General features: G+C 34.9%; 1 protein-coding gene across 1 annotated transcript in view; it reads right to left on the reverse strand.

The window, feature by feature from the left end:
- LOC124866135 overlaps positions 1 to 7947 on the reverse strand; it is a 34379-nt gene extending 26432 nt beyond the window's left edge. The window contains 8 exon segments of the mRNA XM_047361814.1: positions 187 to 516; positions 4386 to 4511; positions 4752 to 4783; positions 5073 to 5184; positions 5640 to 5906; positions 6265 to 6543; positions 7253 to 7588; positions 7871 to 7947. Of these exon segments, the coding sequence (XP_047217770.1) occupies positions 187 to 516; positions 4386 to 4511; positions 4752 to 4783; positions 5073 to 5184; positions 5640 to 5906; positions 6265 to 6543; positions 7253 to 7588; positions 7871 to 7910 (1522 nt within the window). The 5' untranslated portion in view covers positions 7911 to 7947.
- Between the last annotated feature and the right edge of the window lie 15089 nt (positions 7948 to 23036).

Genomic DNA, 23036 nt, shown 5'->3' on the forward strand with positions numbered 1-23036 from the left:
ATAATTACATCTCTTGAAAATTGCACATTTTAAAGCAAAAACACAGAATAGAACACATGATACATTTCATATAATAATGTGATGTGCAACAAAATGGATGGAAGTGAGTGTCTAAAAAGATTTTAAACAGCTTAACAATTTAAAGACGTAACCAGAGCTTCTTGTTTAATTTCACTATCGGCTTACCATATATGTACAGTCTGGTGAATCCAGCCCTTTGCAGACCTTCAGTACTTATAATGGTAACTCTGTACTCTCCACTGTCACTGAGTTTCAAGTTCCTGAGCTCCAGAGATCCAGTAGATGAAAAGAGAGTTATCCTGCCATCATACTCTGGTGCAGTTATGTTTACGGTAGGCTGTGAGCTTACTATAGGATTGTTATCAGTACCAAAATACCACGCCACCAACCGAAACGGTCCATCTGTTGGATTCAAGTTTGTTACGAAGATCACCGACCCTCCAACTGATACATTCAGATGATCATTGGGTAACACGTCGACCCCCACACATAAACCTGAAGGAGACAGTTTTTAATTTGTAGTGAAGTACAATTAAAACATTGCAAAATGATTATCTACCTGGGAGTGATGGTAACAAAATGCTGCAATAATCCACTCATTTCCACACTTACTTATTCACAGCTGATGAGTGAAATAAGTGCACCAAATGAATATCTGCGAAGGTGTCAATATTTACATTTATACGGCTAAATCTCTTGGTGTTGTCCCACGTAAACTCCTCTAATCAATTTAATTTACATGTGCTGTCTGAGTTGGGAACAGAAAATATAAACCTCACAAAGTTTCATTATTTTGTCTTTTTTGTGATTATAAACTATCCAGATTAGTTTGGAAAGATTATGTGATTTGAGTCAGAATGGGTATTAAAAATATTTAAACAAATATATACCTGTTTTTTTGTTTGTTTACGTTTTTACCAGAAAATAAATTCTATATCAAACAAAAAACACTAAACTGTAACTTTTGTCATTTGAATATGTTAATTTAATGTTACCAAGCTTTTCATAATAAAATGTGGTTTGTCACAACAATAGAATATTATCTGCAGTTTGTGTGTTAGCATATTGTCAGAGCTGTAACGTTTCTGGAAACTGAATACAAAATGTCTCAGTCTCATGGATCAAGTGGGTAAAATCTTACCTGAGATGGTGCAGAGGATGGCGAAGTATTTCAGTGTCATTTTCATCTTGTTCAGACAAATAAAAGGAAAAAAACTGGCACAGCTTTTCTGGCTTGTATTTTGTTTAGTTATATGAGGTAAACAGCTATAAAGGAAGTAAAACTGAAAATCCCGTCGGTTCTTTTATCTGAATGTGGTAATCATTAACATAGACCATAGATGAAAATGGACACTAACCTGCTCTGTAACTCTTCAAACTGTGTTAAACTGCACTGGGAAATATCCAAATGTATATCCCTCAAGCAAATTTATTTTCATACCTTTCAATTCATAACTATCTATATTATTTATTATTAGAAGAGTTATAGTAACCAGTTCCGTAAATGTTTGAAAATGTTTAAAATGTTTGCAGCAAAAGAGACAAAAAAAAATAAATAAATACAAAAGGTTCTTTCATTTTTATTCTGTACCTAAACAAAAGCTCAAGGTTGTGGGTCTGGAGCATGTTTTATTCAATATAAATAGGAATTATTGAGCAAGAACTGACAGATCAGCAATAATAAAACTACACAATTATAGGCTTTTTATTGGCAATAGGCCAGTACAATTTAGAAATTTTCTTGATCACTGAAACCTCAATGTCTCATTGAATTAAAAAATACACAGTCCAGGTAAATTAATATGTAGAAATAATTAAGTTTATACTACATTTTTGTAACTACCTGCGTTTCTAAAATAGTTTGAATTATTTAAAAAAGTGTTCATAAAGTAGAGCAGTTGTAACACTAGTGTTCTTGTTTTTACAAACCTTTAATGTTAGAAATCAGTTTATATTGAATTATAAACAGCAGGAAAGTAAAACCATAAAAGTTCAATAACTCAAAGCAGGAGAAGAACGTTCAAAGAGCATGAAGAATGTCCTATATTTAGTGTAATTTTTAGATTAGAAACAGCTGACCAGTAATACCTGACCTTTGATATAAACAACACTTGTTTATGCACCAATTCTGGCCAATTGAAAAGGACCTTTACATTAAAGAAATTAAACTTAAATGCTAAATTAAACTGTTCAGGAAAACAGACTTGTTAATAAATGCCAATGTTGACAAATGCCAAAAACTTTAATAGCTTATACAAAATAAAAGAGATTACATTTCTAACAAATAAATATGCAGGTTTGTTTTTTAGATTTCTTTACCTAAGCTAGTTATTTTTTTATAGAAATGTATATATAATTAATGTAATTTTAACAGCTTATCTTAAAGCCTTTTTTAAGTCTGAGGGAGAATCCGGTGAAAATCCGCGAGGCAACACAAAAAAGAAAAAAAAAAATGTTGTAAATGAAATTTAGCAACAAAAGTAGTGTCCGTCTTCCTGTTGGTTTCATTTTCATGTTTTTTGTTTTTCTATAGATTGAGAAAGAAGCAAAATAATCGATTACAGCGGAGATGTCCAAACAGCTACCTTTGGAGAAATTTTTTTGATACCTGCCAAATACAAGAATACAAATATAGTACAAATGTTGCCCTTCAGCACCAGTAGCTGATGCAGTCGGACACTTTCACAAAATTGTTGAGATTTTCACAAAGATATTTTCTTAAAATGGTCTTTTATCAACCACTCTTTGTGTTTATATTAATTTCATACTAAATTGGACCACAAGTAATTTTTCCAAGTCTAAGTCAAGTCTCAAGTATCTAATGACAAAAATATACAATTCCCATCAAATCCATGACATGTAGACCACCTGTAATTTTGAATTACAAAGGTATACAAAGATATATTTTTCTTGATGCAGATCTGCTCTGTTATAAGGACCCTAATGCTTGGGTCCATTACAAAAAGCCCTGCAAGAAAATCAGCTCTTCTCTTTGAGTTTATTTACCCATAAAGGTCTTTAGGATCAGTATAAAAAAATATAGCACAAACCAATAATGCTCTTTATGATATGATTCTCATTTAAATTATATGATGCATGAATACGTATAAAATAAATTACTGTTTTTAAATACAGGTTATATTTTGAAATGAGCATCTACATCAAGAAAATACCAACACTGTTCAATTTCTTGTTTTAATTTTAATTTTTATCCCAAAAAGACACATTAAAGCAGAAATATTTCAATGGAAGTCAAAAAGGCATCTCTGAAGAATCAATAATTACATCCATAATGACAACGACAATGAGCCAGAAACCTGCTCGTTGTCTAGAACCTTCTTGATCTTAAGGCTTTGATTTAAAATCAATTGTGACACGTGTGGTCTGACCTGTTTAACCTTGTAAAAGTATGAGAAGATAAATCATATTACTTGCAAATGTTTTTTATATGACGTGTCACATAAATCATGTGTTTCCTGCTGGACACTAGAGGGTGGTTTCTGGCAGCGTTTGCAGACAACAGAGCTGTAACCAGCTTCAGAAAGCAGGGGTCTATATTCAACCCAATCAGTTAAACTAAAGGCTGAACTCTTCTTAAATACAAACTTCTTTTTGTCCTTAAGACCAAAGGCAACAAAGCCTCCAGTATTTGTTCAGCCTACTTCCAGTTCCACTTTTCATCAAGGGGGAAGAGGATAGTTCTTGTTTACTGTTTCTACTACCACTTCTTGGTCTCAGCAAAACATCTTTCTGAGGTACAAATTGTGGTGAGACAATATATTACACCCCTTTTAGACCAATCAGAGAAGGTTACTATCATGTCACTAGCAGATGTTTCAGAGGTTGAAAAGTCAAGCCCAGTTTGGCATAAGTGCTGTCAACATAAATAAATAGCTTAGCTGATATTTTACATCTCATTAACGGCTTTGCATTGATTAACTTTTCTAAGATTTTGCTGTTCTACATCAACTTAAAGGATTGTAACCATTAAACATTTGTAATATGTTTTAAAAAATATTAAAACTTTGCATATGTGATTTACTATTGCAAGTCTTAAAAGTACATAGAAGTAAACTCTAGAAGCAAAAACACACAACAGAGCCATGTTGACACATTCTTCCTGTCGTCTCTTGAATCATGGCTACTCTCTCAACTGGTCATCTGTGTGACAAGAAAAAGAAACAATGTAGTTATCAAGTGCATATCGCCACAAGTCCTAATCAAATACTGTTTAAATGTTGAGTCTTTTTGGAATATAAAGCAGTAAAAAATGTTTTCACGTTACTCAAAGTATTTGTTTTTTTAAGAGATATAAAATTATGAGATTAGAACTCACCTTTAAACAGCAAACAGAAGTTAATTTTATGTCTTCTCTGTCTTTGACATATCCTCATAGACATATTCTTTACTCCTCTGTATCTCTGCAATGTTCTCATAAACAAGATCTTCCCTCCCTTTCATTGCTGGCATGTTTACATACACATCTTGTTCTAGGAAAAAAATATTTTGGATGATGGTATTTTAAAGATTTTCAGGATAGGTCTGAAAACATTTAATAATTACTTGTCTTAATATGAAAAGTAATGTTGAGGCAGTTTAGGGTATTTCCTGTATCTCTGTTGTAAATGAAACAATGTTCCCTAAAGTATAGTGAATATTTAACTGAATTAGTTACTAGATAAGAGACGTAGTTCAGAGTCAGGTGTGGGATGAAGTGTAAACATACTAACCTCTTCTGATTGGATGTGGTGTAGCTTTGTTTCTAAATATTGGGGGAAATTACATTGTTGAAATTTGTTAAACAACCCACGAATCATCATTAATTTCATTGTTACTATTTTTGGAGGCTTAAAATATAAATCATGAAATTATCGGTAGGTAGGATTATTTAAATATACAAGAGAATATAACTAAATGAACTTTTAATAGATATGGATAGCTGAGCAAACACTTGTTTGATATCCATTACAGTTGTGCATGACTTGGGCTTAAATTTAGTTTAAAAAGTTTAAGTGAAATGTATGGTTATATGGCCACATGAAGAAAATTACCTCCTTTTATAGATAAAGTATCCTCCGACAGCTCCTGCAGCAATAACTAATAAACATGCAATTACTATTCCAGCAATGGCCCCACCCAAGAGACCTCTGGGTTTATTATTATCTAAAATAAAATATAGAAGAAAGCAGTTTATCAAAACAAGTTAGTTATTTTTTTGTTAATATGTTATTTAGTTAGTTATAACCAAAAAACAAAACAAAAACAAGACAACTAAAAAATAAAATCTCCTTGCAGTAAGTGCATCTCTATAATTAGTTCCTTTTTTCACATTTTTTGCATATTTTTAACATATTTGTCCTTTAAAACATGGAGGAAGATGTGTTAGTTATTTAACATCTGATGCCTTCATCAATAAATTACATTATTTTTATTATTACAAGGTTTAAGATTACGAGGTTTAAGATCAGTAAAAGATCAGTAAAAACAAATCAATATACAAATAAGAGTTTAGTAAAACAAAGCTATTTTTCCCATTGCATCTCATTAACTTAGATTATTAAAGATTGAATATACAATATGTGTTAAAGACTTAAGCCTTTACAAATCTTTACACTTACCTTGTACAGAGATGACACTAGGCTGAGATGTTTGATATCTCAGAGTTTTGGGGTTAAAGGCCTGACAGCTGTACTTTCCACTCTGAGTCATCTGAATGTTCATCAGTCTGAGCTCTGGTCGAGTATTTGACAGCTGGTCTCCATTCAGAAACCACAGAAATTCAGCAGAGGGTGTGGAGTCAGCAGAGCAGATTAGACCAATGTCTGACCCATTCTTGTGGTGTTCCTTTGATGGACGCACTTCTATTTGAACATTGTCTGGACCATCTGAGTGTAGAAACAGCAACGTGTAAAGAAAATGAAATATTACTAAGAAGTAATGTGATAAAATAGGCATATTTGTGTAGATTGAAATCTTCCTAAAATAAATAGACTGTTAAATGAAGTAAGTCACTAGATAAAAACTATTATTTATTTTATTTACTTTAAAAGAGCTGAACTTTCCAAATTATACTGATGTGACAGAGTTTGTTGGATTATTATTTAAAAAAGAACTAGAAGTGTTTTCAATTTTTTCAGATCATAAAGATCATTGAAACTATTCAATGAGGTGTAATTATGATTTGATCTCTGATGGCTGCAAGGACATTTAAGCAGACAGTGAGCATATAGATTATCAACTTACAACTAACAGAGATGTTTACTGGATCACTGATGATAGAACTGACAGGATTAGACACACGACACCTGTATGATCCCCGGTCATATCTGGTCACATTGATTATAGTGAGATTTGATCCTCCATCAGTGATCTGAACTCTGTCACCAGCTGTAACATCAGAGCTGCTGTTCATCCAGATGAAGGAGAGAGAAGATCCAGAGGAGGAGCAGGAGAGATGGACCGAACTGTTGAACTCAACCAGGTCTGTACTTAGTGAGGAGATTCTTACATCGGAGACTGGTTCTGTTGGTGGAAACAAACAACTTAAAGTAGCCATCTATAAAAGAGGAAAACAACCATTAGGACCAAATCCAATTTATTTCTTGACTAAATTTAAGGAGGTACATGTTTTAAATTTTGTGTTTGTACTTTCTTTGTACTAGAGTTAGATTACAGCTTAAATAGCTTAAACAAACTTTCTTCTTGAATGGAAATGCCAACTTAAATATATTTTATAACACCTACAACCACATGAATAAGCCTACCTATAATTTGTTTTTGCAGTTTCTGAGCCTTTTCTTGTAGAACACCAGTGCTTTCTGCTTTTTGTCCAATTTAGCTTTAAATGCTATGATGTAAGACTCATTTTCACAAACTGAGCAATGTGAAAATCACAATAGACTGCTCAGTTTAACACTGCTGTCATGTGAGGTCAGAAAATGTGTTATCTTCATAAAAAATAATAAAATCAGCTAAATCTATCAACAGGACTGCTAGAAAGAATTCCTATACAGGAATAAATAATTAATCAGACAACAAGTTTCAGCTGTATTTCAATGTTACATTGAATCATTCACCAAACCTATATGACATCATAATAGAGGGCAAATAGGCACTTTACAGGGGTGAATAAAATGAATATTTGAAACAAGAGGTCAGAAGATAATATAAGTTAACTAAGACAATTTAAACTGAAATGAAGTCATTTAGTTTACTTTCAACATCTACTCACCATATATGTCCAGTGTGATGCGTCCTGTCTTTGTGTCCTCTTCAGCTGGTTGAATGAAGACAACGTACTCTCCACTATCACTGAGTTTCAGATTCTTGAGTTCTAGAGATCCAGTAGATATGAAGAGGGTGATCCTACCTTCATATCCTGGTGCAGTAATGTTTGAAACAGGCAGTAAAGTTATCATGGGCTTAGTGTCTGAACCAACAACATAGTGCCAGTTGATCGACAGAAATGGTGTTTCTGTTGGGTTCAGGTTTGTTCTGAACATTGCTGTCCCTCCAACAGAGGCATTTAGAGGACCATCTGGTAACACACCAAATCCATCAGATAAACCTAGAGGACACAGAAACAAGTTTCAGAGTAAAAATGGCTTTAGAAAATCCAAAAACAAAGCTGCATAACAATACAAGGTTAATGGAGAATGCCCCTACTGAAAATTAAAAAATAAAACATCAGTTCACAAGATACATCTCATACTGTTTTGAGACTTTTAAGACTAATGTTCAGCTTAATTCCATGATCTTTATTATTATTGTAATCATATTTATAATTATTATTATTGTTAATGAATTTATTTTGAAAATATTTAGCATTTCACTAATAAGAGAATCCTACCTGTAAAAGCCACAGCCACGATAAAAAGTAGTCGTAACATTGCTCTTGATTTAAATCTAGAGGTGTGACAGCGAGGACAGCTCAGCACTCCAACTGAAACTTAGAAAAGTACATCAGTAAACATGTAGCACTGCTGTAAATGATCACCTTAGTGAGAGATTATCTGTTTGAGTTAAAAAGTTGTTTGAGGGCTCCATCCTGTGGTGAATATATTTTGTGTTATCTTAACAGATAATTGCTGTGTTCTATAATTTAGTGAATTTGATAAAAGGTGTAAAGAATATATCATTTTAATAAATAATAGTCAAGACTTTAACAATTACTCCACATATTTACCAATGTTCACACCTGTTTCACTGTGTTTTTTTAATTAGCTTTTAAGGCTGTATTAGACAGCTATATGTTAAATGCAATTCAGGTTTATTAGGAATTAACTTTGTTAAACACTCACTCTGTCACCAACTGTAACCTCAGAGCTACTGTTCATCTAGAGGAAGAGAGAGGATCCAGAGGAGGAGCAGGACAGACTCACAGAACTGTTGAACTCAACCAGGTCTGTGCTGCTAAGAGTTAGCGACACATTGGAGACTGGTTCTGTGGACTCTAAACAAACTAAATGAACCACAAAAACTTTGTTTGCTAACAGACACTTGAGGTGTTAGAATCAAATGTTATTAAACAGATTCCTGTCGTGGATTTCATGGCATTAAAATCATGATGGTTTGGTTTAGGTTGGCAAAGTAACATGCCTGCCTTTCAAAATCCTACAGAAAGATGTGTTTGTAACATAACATGGAAACATACCAATGCTGAGAGAAGTGCAGAGTCTGGAGTCTTTTAAAGTTGGACTTAAGACATTCCTGTTTAGGAAAGCTTTTAACTGCTAAATATTTATTTTACTCTAGTGTTTTTTTAATTGCAGCACTCTGAGATTACTTAGGAATCAGAAGTGCATTAAAAATAAAATTAATTATTATTATTATCATAAAAAAATATTGAAATCAGTTATTCTTTCACAGTGAGACCCTATGAGAGTGAAGATGTTCAAATCCTGGCGGAGAACATTTTTGTGCTGTTTGTATGTTTTCCATGTCCAAGTATGAATTTCTCTGGGGACTCCAGTTTCTTACCTGCTCACCATATTTGTTCAGTCTTGTGCCTCCTGTAGCCATCGGCTGTTTCAATGATAACTGTGTAGTCTCCACTGTCGCTGAGCTCCAGAGATCCATCAGCTCTGAAGAGGATGATCCTAATTCATACTCTGGTTCATTTCAGTTTAAAGAAGGCAACGAGGTCACTTAAGGGCAACCAGCCCCAAAAGTCCAGGCCATAGACGAAAATGGTGTAGGTGGTGGAATAAGGTTGGTCCAGAATATCACCTTCCCACCTACAGATCCATTTAGAGAACCATCTGGTAACACACCAGCTCCATCAGATAAACCCGAAAGAGTCAGAAATTGATTTGAGAGGAATTCAGTAATATTATTAAAAGTTATGTTTTAAGTTGCTGACATAATCTGCTCAGATATGCTCTTGTAATTTTGACCCATTAAGTAATGACAAATAATTGCTGTCATAAAATTATCTGTAAGTATATAAATAAATAAAATTACATATATATTTATTTCGAGTTTAATTTCAGATTATCTTCATTTAAATGCTGTGCTCAAATATCTACTCTTTCTGCAGTAAAACCCAGTAATATAATTAAAAAAAGCTTTGTTATCTGTGTTTGAAAAACACTCATAGGCATAACATTTTCTTATCTAAAAATAACAAAATAGATCTAAAAATATAATCCAAATACACAAACTTTTAAAATAGCTATTATTGGTATTTGATCTCCTTTGCTGTAGCTTGTGTTACATGTAAACAGAATTAAAATATTAGACGTTTTCTCATTAATAAGTAGGTAAAGTACTTAAAAATGTATTTGTCTTGTGCATTTAAAATATAGAAATCACAACTCTAACTAGTTTCAGTAATTAACAGTTTAAACCACCATATTTACAGGAGTGTAAAGTTATACGAACATTATGAAAATATTTTCATTCTCAATTTTAGGTTATAAAAACTTACCTTTGATGATTCCAGGGATGATGAAGTATAAAATAGATGCTATCATGTTATTTTATGAAGTGTAAGAAAACAGGTGAAGCTTCCTTTCATCAATGACTGCTGTTTGATATTTGATCTGACAACAGCAGCAATAGGAAGTTAAATGGTCAAATCTTCATTTATTAATTAATAACAAATTTTTCTATTTGGATTTTTTATACAACAGTTCCAAAAGTAAAAACTGAGAAAAAACAAAAATACAAATTTTGAAAAGGAAATAATCATCTAAAACCATCTTATAAAAAAGTTAGATATTTTCTAAAATCTGGCAATCAGGACTTTTTAAAAAGCTGAAGTTCTTCAAGAGTCTAAAGAAGTTCTAACGGGTCTACTTTTCCTTAACTGAGCATTAATATGTCCATGAAACAACCGTGACACCAACATATTCTAAGGGTGTCGTTCAAATATTTCTAGAGACAAACATCATCACATTATGAACATGGATATCGTGCTAAGTAGAAAATAAAAATGACTATATTATTAGTTGAGTTCTATAAACATTCCAGTTAATAAATATTTATTTGTTATTTGTTTACTTATCTATCATGTTTATTCTCAAAGGTAAAAATACAAAAACATTTGGTTATCAAAATGAAGATAATTTCTTCCTTTGCCAACTATTGTGTTGGTACAGTTAGGATGACTGGATGTAATATTGACGTTTTGGAGTAGGCCAGCCATAGTCTAGACTTCACTCTGTTCAAGATTAGGGTGATGGCAGAGAGGCCTTCCAACCTCAAAGATGTGAAGTCAACAAATCACCAAAAACTTGTCAAAGATCAGTGGAAAGATGCAAAATACTGGTCAGCAATTATAAGAATTTGATTGCTGTAATACCAATAATGATTTTAATAAGGTTTTTTGATAAGATGATTAATAAGGGTATAATTAAGATTCCACATCCAAATGTTTAATAAAATGATAATAGAAACAGATCAAATATATTATTTTCCAAAACTGACACTGCCGCCTGCCTCATTTCATACCAAAAGCAGGCTTCTTGGTTAATTAAAATTATTGTAAATCTAAATCTGCCAGGACTTGGAATAATTTTGGGCTCAACCGCATGTGATGTAGCAACTGTCAGGTTCAAACAACCTAAAATACCTGTAACATCACAAAAAGAAGAGAAAGACAAGAGTATTAGTTTCTTACTCGCTGCGGTAAGAAACTAGCAACGGCTGTAGCAACGGCAGGAGGAAGTAAACCCTCCAAACCTTAATTTGTTAATTATTAACTTATGTCTATATTTAGATTCTGTCATGATTTCACTTTAAGTTCATATTGTTCAACATTTATCTGAGGAAGTTCCATAAAAGTCCAGATTTGGCTTAAAATTATTATTAAATATGAAGATGACCATAAATCAAACTTGAGACTAGGCCTGATTAAAGGTCTCATACATCTGTTTTGAGCAATAGTTTTATTTATCTACTTATTTTTCTTATCTCTTGATAACATGTACGGTCTACTTCCTGCAGTACCACTTGATGATATCTTAAAAAAAACGTATTGTGTGTGTTGTGGAATTTTCTTATCAAAGTGGGTAGAAGTTGACTCATAACAAGAGAAAATCCGGACTTTGTCTTATAAGTTTTATTCAAAGGCATTCAGCGTTTGAAGACCCTGACACTGAGATTAGTCAGTGAAACAGAGCCCCGATCAACATTTACACACAGTATTTATACCAGAACATGACAGTGTTATCTCAACTGCAAAGAGTTTTAGAAATATGGCCCCTAGACCCTGCCCGGGTCAGAGTTAACAAAGTTATTTATGAGGGCACCCATCTACCTTCCCTTGAAATATACACTTCAGGAAGTGTTAACCATAAAACTCTCCAGCATTTGAATTTAGAGTCCATCTGCTCTAAATAACAGAACACTAATAAAACACAGAGGTCAGAGGAGAGAGGTGAAGGGAATATCAGAGCACTTTAAAAGAATTTTCCATTACACTCCTTTCTTCTGATTACAAGATAATCACATAACTAAAAGAAAATTCTACAAAACCATCACCCAAGGAAAAACGACCTCCACCAACCTGTTATCTGGAAAGAAAGTAGCTAGAGCATAAGTAGTATCAATAGGAACTGGTACCAAAAATGGTTGATCATTAATAGCACGTGAAATCAAACAACAAACACAACAACAATCATTTCTTATCTTCCTCATGGTTTGATGCATCAGTTGCCACCAGACATTATCAGCATGTTCATAGTAGTCAGAAAAGTGATGAATCTCTCTTCGAATCTGCTGATGAATATTATTAGTCAGATTAACCACACATTGTCTTTGCTGTACCTTTCCCAAAATGAACACAAGAGTTATAAAAAATATTTGCAATATCAATTATTAGCATCAGAACAGACTATCTTCCATTTAACTGCATCGTGACCTTGAAGTGGAATGTCCTTTCTTCTGGTACTGAAAGCAAACAGTTTCTTTTTTTAAAGAAAACAAATTATAAACACAACTTAAAAAACAAAGAATCCTGCTGACTCTCCTGAGTGGCTTCAAGCTGCCCTGTTACCAGTCTGATACAGGTGGGCGGTCGTAGGAAGCTCCTCTAGAAATATATTTAGAAACAGGAACTCTAACCTGCTGGAAGTTAGGCTTCCATAGTCCAACTAAACAACGGTGGAAATGAACACATTCAAATTTGTAATAATACCATAATGATAAATATCAAGCAATAAACATAAAAGTTAGATAAAAGCATCCGAGATTTCCTCCTCAGAGTCAGTCTCGCTGTCAAAGTGGGAGGAAAGAATCTCTCACTGTGGTGTGTGTGCAGTGAGGCAAATGACCTTATGATTTCTAACTTTCAGGCAATGCGATGGCCTTAAGTAGATTCTGAAATAACGTTGCACTGCCCAAGGGATTTTTGTGCCCTTGTAAGAACAGTGTTCTTCAACCACCTCTTCAATCACTCGCCAGTGATCAGCTTACAGTTCTTTGTCTTGTGGTGGTCCGCTGTCCTCACACCTTTCAGGCCGTGGATGATCCAGTTGGAAGATGACTCGTGTCCTGGAAGCCAGATGAAGCTGGAGGAGCTGGAGCTTTCCTGCAGCTTTCCTGCAGCTTTCCTGGGTGTCTAGTAGGATCTGATATGGGCCATTCCAGCGCCTGGACTTCCTGTGTTTTCTCCTAGATTCTCTGACCAGAATCCAGTCGCCAGGAATAACGGACTGGAGGGTGGAAGTGGCTGTTTCTGGTAATGCAGCCTTCACCGTCTGTGAAACTTGAGAAAACACAGTGGACAGGTTTTGACAATAAAACAACATCCTATCTTCACACAAAGATGTGGAAGAAAATTATCTTGGCAATATCCCCATGTCCAAAATAGGAGACCTGCCACACAGCACTTCAAAAGGACTGAGATTTGCCTCTGTCCTTTGTCTCAATCTCATATAAGTGAGAACAGAGCCTTCACAACACTTGGCTAATTTTCAATTCAAAGTCCCATTCTCAAACCTAAGTGCTTAACTACATGAACTTCATCAAAACATCCAACAAAATCAAAAGAATTGATCTTCTGACTTCACCTGATATACTAGCAATGACCATCAGCTAAATATTCTGAATATCAAAAATGTGACATGATGTTTGAGGAAGGTCTGATTACAGGTCAACATTTCATAGTTTCAGAAAACCCAAAAAGAATTTCAAAAATGGTCTAATCTGTGGAGATATAAAATTTCACAAAAAATCAACACCATCATTTCAGAGAGGTTATCATAATGTGGTCTTAGGGAGCTATGCACCATTTATATAAACAAAGTACAACGTCTCTCTCGCATTGTCACTAAGTCCTCACTGGAGGTCTGAGCTACCCTTTTTCCCATGAGTGCTAAAACTTTTGGAACCCCATGTTGCTTTATTCTGACATTCCCCTCTTCTGGCGCAAGGTCCAACCCATGCGACAATCCAGCAAAAAGTTTGTACAAAAATGTTCTAGTAACCAAGATCACATTACATAGAACCAAAGAAATGAATTCTGACATAACTATGTGTCACTATGAATTTAAGAAAAGCAACATAAAGAAAATCCAGATGTTTTTAACTGCAATTCAGTTCCATCAACAACTAAACACAAACTTTAGTTATTCAGTTCATCAATGTCTCACTTAGAAATTAGTCACATGTCATCCTGATTTGTCTTGTATGAAGATGAGTATTAGATTAATGGACATCCAATGTAATTTGGATGAATAAACCCTACAAATTGAATCAAATAAATAATTCCCACCAAATATAAAGGCATGACTCTGATTCTTTATCAAAAATATATTCCTTACTTTTGCATATCTTGAACTGTCAGCTAGCTTAATGGTACCAGGGAAACTTTCAATCTAATAAATCACCAATGATTCTGCATGCAAAACTAATTCTTCAAACTAGTTTAAACTATTTCATTAACCTTTTAGTAATAAAACACATAAATCTAAAAGTCATGCTACATCCTTAATTATTATACAAAAAAAAACATGTTTTTAAGGCAACAATCACTACAAGCATTTTGATTCTATTGTCTCTTAAACAATGTTAAAACTCAGGAAGGGAGGTGCTGAGCGTTACCATGACAACAAAGGCATGAACCAACCTAGTAGGTGGGCGGAGTCAGGCAGAACTAACCTCTGATTGGCAGCCTATGGGCGGACCCACAGTTTCTTCATCCCATCCCACATTAGTGTAACTTAAACTGCTTAGCTATTAACATGCACCTACCTGAGAAACAAGCTGCTTCTTAACTCTCCTGAAAACTCAAAGTTTTAATCAATCTGGGACTTAGAAACATTATTCTAAACATGAATTATTGTCATGCAACATATAAACAAACATTAATTCCAACAAAACAAAGACAAAACATCAAAGACAGACAAATGGCCAAATTTGAAGCTTCAAGAATTCAAAGAAATTTTTAACAATCTCTTTTCAGAATATGTTTTCTCAACCATATCTTTTAATGCTATAATTGATCAATGTTGTTATGACAATCGTCAGGATCCTTTTTAAAAATGAGTGCACATAATCCAAAGAGATCTCAAAGTATTTAGAAGCACAGCAACAGTTTTCTCTTATATGAATCCAAATTTACTGATGCTGAAACCTTTTGCTAATTCTTTGTACTGTAACTCTGTAATAATAACTACAATCCTGAGAGTTATTGTTATAGTTCTCTTTTTGTTTGGCTCAATTTGATCGCAGCTGCATTGCAGAATTTCAAGTTAAATGCAAAGAAATATTTTTTATTTAATTCAATTCAAATTCAAAGATACTTTATTGATCCCCGAGGGGAAATTAGAAAAGTCGGCATTGACATTTTTATGGTATACCCAAACTAAACAAAACTGCAGTGTTTGACTTAATCAGAAATTAAGATAAGAAGCTTGTCTCCAAACTGGACTTTTTCCCACAAAGTGTTTAAAAAAGAACAAACATCATTTTCTTTAATTTGGCTATTTAAATTTTGAGAGTTGGGGAAAACTTATTACTAGAACCCCTCTTTAATAATCCAAATGCTGATAAATATTTCAATATTTTATCTCTTAATAATCTGAAATTACCTTGTGTATCTTTGTACTCATATGTATTCTTTTAATCTTTAAACCTTAAGAAATCAAACAAGGAGACTTGAGTTTGAGCCGACCATCCTCTTACTGTTAAGAGAGCATTTATTTCTTTTATTTTCCTAAAATAAAGGATTTTACTTGTCTTGATTCCGTTATACAAGTCCTAACCTTGGTTCCGAAACTAAACTCTTCAACCCCAATCTGTGTCCCCAGAGTAGAATTTTTGAGTATTATTGCATTTCAAAGTCACCAAAATGACTGGAACTCATCATTGGCTTAGATCTATTCTAATAGGTAATCGGTCTACCTTTAATTAAGTATTATAATTTCATGGACCCAAAATCTATGGCTTACAGGCTTCAGGAGTCCAGGAACCACAAGTTGAATACTACTGCATTGAACAATGGTGTTAACTTTCTGCAGAGATTGAAGGATTGGCTAAATATATTATTTCTGCTTGGACAATAATCAGATTTAAAATTATTAGTTCACAGCTCCTAATTTACCTCAGATCATATTTGCTTCTAACCCAGTTCATAAGAAGCTTCAGACAAACATTATGCTAAAAAGCCAAAAACAAAACAAAACCCAGATCTGTTTTAAAATAAAGAAAAAGCATCCTTAAAAACTTGATACTGTGGTGGAAAATAACTCCACGGTTCTGAAGGCCTTTTCATGCAGAGTCTTTTAGGAAACATGAGATTAGTTTAATTTTTGTGTGGTACCACTGTCCAAACAGATTCTTTCATACTCATTTTAAAGGTTTGTTTTACCAAGGAAAATGTGTTTAACAAAACCAATTACTCTCAAAAGTTTTAAAAGTTTTTAGCTGGTGATATCTTAGAAAACAACAAGTGTTTTAATATTTCTATGCAACACAGAACTGATCAGGTGTCCTTTCCTTCTCCAAAGGGAGAAAAAAGAACCTGCAGAACCAAGCCTTTCATAGTTTTTGTCAGGACCTGATATAAGGTACAGTGTAAATCAACACGCTGCATGAATCAGAAGAGGGAAGAAAAACCTAATATAACCTCTTCCCAGCAGCTGCTGTGAAAAACAATGAATTTGTACTTTCCACAAGCGTCAGTTAACACTTGCGGACAAAAACTGCACCAAACTGTAAGTACTGTGTCAGAGACTGTATGAAGACCATCTGCAGTAGAACTAAGCCTGTTTTAATGAGGTCTCTACCCATTAGATTTATGGGATACAAACTCTGACAACAGAAAATAATACCTGAAGGAGAAACCCATCAGGTTTTACGCATGCGCTGGGTTTTAAAAAATGCTCCTTCATGAGATCTGTCCTGAGAATAACATAGAAACACTTGGTTACTGCTGAGTTTTGGAGATGTTGTAACTTCCTCTGCTTTTAATAACTTTTAATAACTATAATAATTGACCCTGAATATTCCACGACGAAAGAGAACTTGTTTCTCTGAAAGAATTAACTGGAAAGTATCAAATGAGTTAAGTTATCACCCTTTTAAAGATACTTTTCTAACCCTAAAATAATATTTTAACCCGCTATATCTGTCAATGTCAAGCCAGCGTCACATGAGCAGCGGTTAATAAGCGTTCTTCATTGCAGAAAATAGGAAAAGATTTATGCAAATGTGTGTTTGTACGTTACCCCCATCAGTTTCTAAATCGCTCCAGAGTCAGACTGTCATGGCACACAGTCCTCTATCAGTCCAAAAAACAACCAGGCCCTTCCCCGGTCTGTTGGTGAGACATTCAATCATTCTTTGTCCACTTGAACTTCTCCAGGAGGGAGAAAGAAGAAACTTTGCTCCGGTTTCTCTTCTGCCCGCATAAGATGTGCTTTCAATATAAATCCAGTGTATCACTCTTCTGGCTCTTGCAAACAGCATGGATCGTTGTCCATCTCAGTGGGTCCAGACTTCTTCTGAGTTTCGTTTTTTTTTTTTTCCTTGTAGAAAGTCACACTGCGATTTTCAACATGCAGGAAAGCAGATCTCTCTCTTTCAGGCCTTGCTGGAGAAGCGTCTCTGGTGGAGTAGCCATGGAGAAGGGCAGGTTTCTAAGGTCCAGACTCAAAAACGCAGATGTTGAACTTAAATCCCATATATGTGTGTATTTGTGTGTGAGAGAGGCAAAAGAAAAGTTTAGTATAGGTCCAGATTTTGTACAAACACATATTATCAGTCAGTCAGTCAGTTGTCCCCCTGCCTGTCACTTCCTTCCACAACATGAACTATACTCCTTTCTAAAACAACTTTCTTTTCGCATCTCTAATGTCCCTTTTCAATTTTACCTTCTTTTCCGACTGATCGCAATATTTAAGACAAACAAAACTTCCTTCAGGAAAGTTTTAACTCTTTAACCCCTTAATTGATGCACTCTGTGCTTTTTAATATTCTTCTTATGTTTTTTTTATTTATTTTTCCATCAACTGTTTTACTTGAAACTTTTTAAACTATTTAACTTATTCACACTCAAACTTCCACGCTGTGAAAAACCAAACTTATCTTCCAAATTAAAGCACATTTAACACAAGCATCCCCACTTTTTCCTTTCATTATTTTATAAATCAGAGTATGAAGAAGGAGACACCCCTGATGCCTCAAGGTTCCGGAACCATTTTTTTTTACCTGTTCAGCGGCACGTCTGCCCACTGGCTTTTCTCCTTTATGAGGTGTAGAAAATTGCTAAAAACCACCCGCAAAACCCTGTGTTTTGCTTTATCTTATTGTTACCAATAAGAACCTCCCTGCAATTCCTTTTGCAGGGTAACCGGGCCCTCAGCTGATGTCCTCCCTCTCGCAACTCTGGAACCTAATTAATTAGTTAGGAGATGATGGTTAATGTGTAATAAAAATAATAATATACATTATATCATACAGAGCAACTTCTCACCCAGATATATTTGAAGACAAATTGTTCGGATCTAATCAGCCAGAAGCCGCAGGCGGACATGAGGACTCCCCTCCGTAAAATGGAAGTGGACTGAGGACAACGTCTCCAGGCTGGCCAGGCGTCCGTGTCCCATCCTGCGGTCTCCTCTGGCACGTTAGATCCTGTTCGTGACACTAAAATTGTTGTGGAATTTTCTTATCAAAGTGGGTAGAAGTTGACTCATAACAAGAGAAAATCCGGACTTTGTCTTATAAGTTTTATTCAAAGGCATTCAGCGTTTGAAGACCCTGACACTGAGGTTAGTCAGTGAAACAGAGCCCCGATCAACATTTACACACAGTATTTATACCAGAACATGACAGTGTTATCTCAACTGCAAAGAGTTTTAGAAATATGGCCCCTAGACCCTCCCCGGGTCAGAGTTAACAAAGTTATTTATGGGGGCACCCATCTACCTTCCCTTGAAATATACACTTCAGGAAGTGTTAACCATAAAACTCTCCAGCATTTGAATTTAGAGTCCATCTGCTCTAAATAACAGAACACTAATAAAACACAGAGGTCAGAGGAGAGAGGTGAAGGGAATATCAGAGCACTTTAAAATAATTTTCCATTACATGTGTTTCCATTAAAAGAAATTGAGTTGACAAAATCAAACAGCTAATCTGGGTAATATCAGCACTAAGATACATCATTTTATTTCAGATCCTACATGAAATTTTTGTCTTAATTTTTCCTACCAAGTTAGGTTCAGTCTTTTGGCATTTAATGAGCATAATTATGGCACCATTCATCTAGGTTTTGTAAACTTTGGACTCAGCGTCGGTTTCTCCAATGCTAAAATACCATCCAGTCGTAAAGAGCCAGAAAACAAAGTTGTAAAAGCTGAATGTGGATGCCTCTAATATACAGGTCCTTCTCAAAATATTAGCATATTGTGATAAAGTTCATTATTTTCCATAATGTCATGATGAAAATTTAACATTCATATATTTTAGATTCATTGCACACTAACTGAAATATTTCAGGTCTTTTATTGTCTTAATACGGATGATTTTGGCATACAGCTCATGAAAACCCAAAATTCCTATCTCACAAAATTAGCATATCATTAAAAGGGTCTCTAAACGAGCTATGAACCTAATCATCTGAATCAACGAGTTAACTCTAAACACCTGCAAAAGATTCCTGAGGCCTTTAAAACTCCCAGCCTGGTTCATCACTCAAAACCCCAATCATGGGTAAGACTGCCGACCTGACTGCTGTCCAGAAGGCCACTATTGACACCCTCAAGCAAGAGGGTAAGACACAGAAAGAAATTTCTGTACGAATAGACTGTTCCCAGAGTGCTGTATCAAGGCACCTCAGTGGGAAGTCTGTGGGAAGGAAAAAGTGTGGCAGAAAACGCTGCACAACGAGAAGAGGTGACCGGACCCTGAGGAAGATTGTGGAGAAGGGCCGATTCCAGACCTTGGGGGACCTGCGGAAGCAGTGGACTGAGTCTGGAGTAGAAACATCCAGAGCCACCGTGCACAGGCGTGTGCAGGAAATGGGCTACAGGTGCCGCATTCCCCAGGTCAAGCCACTTTTGAACCAGAAACAGCGGCAGAAGCGCCTGTCCTGGGCTACAGAGAAGCAGCACTGGACTGTTGCTCAGTGGTCCAAAGTACTTTTTTGAGATGAAAGCAAATTCTACATGTCATTCAGAAATCAAGGTGCCAGAGTCTGGAGGAAGACTGGGGAGAAGGAAATGCCAAAATGCCAGAAGTCCAGTGTCAAGTACCCACAGTCAGTAATGGTCTGGGGTGCCGTGTCAGCTGCTGGTGTTGGTCCACTGTGTTTTATCAAGGGCAGGGTCAATGCAGCTAGCTATCAGGAGATTTTGGAGCACTTCATGCTTCCATCTGCTGAAAAGCTTTATGGAGATGAAGATTTCATTTTTCAGCACGACCTGGCACCTGCTCACAGTGTCAAAACCACTGGTAAATGGTTTACTGACCATGGTATCACTGTGCTCAATTGGCCTGCCAACTCTCCTGACCTGAACCCCATAGAGAATCTGTGGGATATTGTGAAGAGAACGTTGAGAGACTCAAGACCCAACACTCTGGATGAGCTAAAGGCCGCTATCGAAGCATCCTGGGCCTCCATAAGACCTCAGCAGTGCCACAGGGTGATTGCCTCCATGCCACGCCGCATTGAAGCAGTCATTTCTGCCAAAGGATTCCCGACCAAGTATTGAGTGCATAACTGTACATGATTATTTGAAGGTTGACATTTTTTGTATTAAAAACACTTTTCTTTTATTGGTCAGATGAAATATGCTAATTTTGTGAGATAGGAATTTTGGGTTTTCATGAGCTGTATGCCAAAATCATCCGTATTAAGACAATAAAAGTCCTGAAATATTTCAGTTAGTGTGCAATGAATCTAAAATATATGAATGTTAAATTTTCATCATGACTTTATGGAAAATAATAAACTTTATCACAATATGCTAATATTTTGAGAAGGACCTGTATGTCTCTGTGTTGCCCTGCGATGGATTGGCGACCTGTCCAGGTAGGACCCTGCCTCTCGCCTGTAGACTGATGGAGATAGGCACCAGCTACCTCGTGACCCACTACAGAATAAGCAGTAGAGAAGATGAATAATAAAAACCTTGATTTAAAAACAGCATCTTGTGTTTACTTGTGTTGTCTTTGACTAATATTTAAATTTGTTTGATGATCTGAAACCCTTTGACAAACATGCAAAATAATAAGAAATCATTACATTAATAAACGGCCCAAGACAACAAGATTAAAAAACAATAAAAAGTGTGTTTGCTATTACTTAGGTATATAAAACAGAAAATAAACTATCAAAACTCAACAACTTTTGTTGTTTCTGATAAAAATGTTTCGAACAATAACTAAAACTTCTTGATCTCTGCCACTGATTCTGAAATTACACTTTAAAACTGCATGGTCTTTTTAAACTCTTTAACTTATTGTCATCCTTTACACATTTTGTCCAAGTAACACAAATTAACATACTTACCAAGAGAATTACACTTAAACAAACACAGTTTGAACAGTATGTTTTAATGGATGGAGTGTTGTTGATGTTTGACCACCATCTAGCCATTATGCTTTTTTAACCACATCTTGTCTTTCTCCAGATCGGCCAGTTTGTCGGGTTGGAATTAGCTAATGTTGATGCAGATATTTTTACAAATGGAAGAGAAACATATCTTTTGGAAAATATATCCTGAAGTCTACATTTTATAATTTCTCAGATTTATTTTGTGCCCTTTCAGCCCTTTCACCAATTTAATATACAGTATGTATTCATCTGTTGCAAAGACCACGAAATACCAGGAAAGTGCACATAAAACCCAATCCATCATGTGAGACGGGACCACAGTCTGTCTCATAGTAGGTCATCACAATTTTAATTCAATGTGGATGAACTTCATTGAATTTACCCTCAATGTGAAGCTAATGGTTTTTACTCTTTCATTTAAAACATCCACTTTTCACTTTTAAAAGATGGAAAATGAAAAATTATGCTAATTTAAATGTTTTTTCATACTCTACATGGAAATTCCATATTGCTAAAGGGGAATTCCATACTTTTCAAAATGGTGTAGAAATATGTATGTTTAGCAACTAATCTGCTCTTCTTTCTCATGATAATGGAGCTTTTCTATCTGTTGACAGATGTTACTTACATCAGAGGAAGAAGAGAGGCAGAGACATACAAGACTAAGTACAGAATATCAATAGGGGGTTATGAAAATCTGCATGGCTGTCCCATAAACGAGAGTGTACATTTTTCAGAGATGGTGATGAGTCTTACAATCAGCAATGTAAAGCATGACCACAAAAATATTAGAGGACTCAAACTCAATAAAATTGGATTTAAAAAAAGAGGAAAATTAATGTTCTAAGAACCCAATTTGACAGATCAGTTTGAACCTGGCACAACACTGACTGCAAATGTGTCACAAAACAAGCACAATGCAGAACACAAAACATTGGCCAAAACTTCAAAGATTATAAATAATCTGTTTCTGAGCTACAATAGTTTTTGCCAATGTGACTGTGTAACTTGCAAGAGTGTTTTGTATAGGGCTATGATTTTAAACATCTAAAGCAAAAGTACATTAGAGCAATATAGTTTATACATTTTTGTTAAGTAAATTTAAAATACTATTAATTATTGTTATGTCCTTCTCCAGATAGTTAAAAAATACATTGGTTTCTTAATTTCTGATTACCTGCAAGATAAAAAGGAAACAGAAGAGAAACTGATTAGTGATGATGAACACTTTACTCAGGAATACTGACATTTAGTATGGCAACGTTTTAATAACAGAGCAATAATAATCCAACACTAAAGAGTCTAACTTTCTTTTTCTAATAATCAAAACCAAGAACTCACCTTTTAGTGAAAGAAAACTGCTGATTTTATGTCCTCCTTTCATATGAATCTGGCATGTCTTCATAAACATGTTCTTCTGGAAAACAGTGCAGACACATTTTTACACATTGCCTTGTAAAAATATAAATAGTGCTTGAACTTTTAAACAGTTTGTCACATTACAACC

Source organism: Girardinichthys multiradiatus, chromosome 3, assembly GCF_021462225.1.
Source record: "Girardinichthys multiradiatus isolate DD_20200921_A chromosome 3, DD_fGirMul_XY1, whole genome shotgun sequence".
Classification (NCBI taxonomy): Eukaryota; Metazoa; Chordata; class Actinopteri; order Cyprinodontiformes; family Goodeidae; genus Girardinichthys; species Girardinichthys multiradiatus.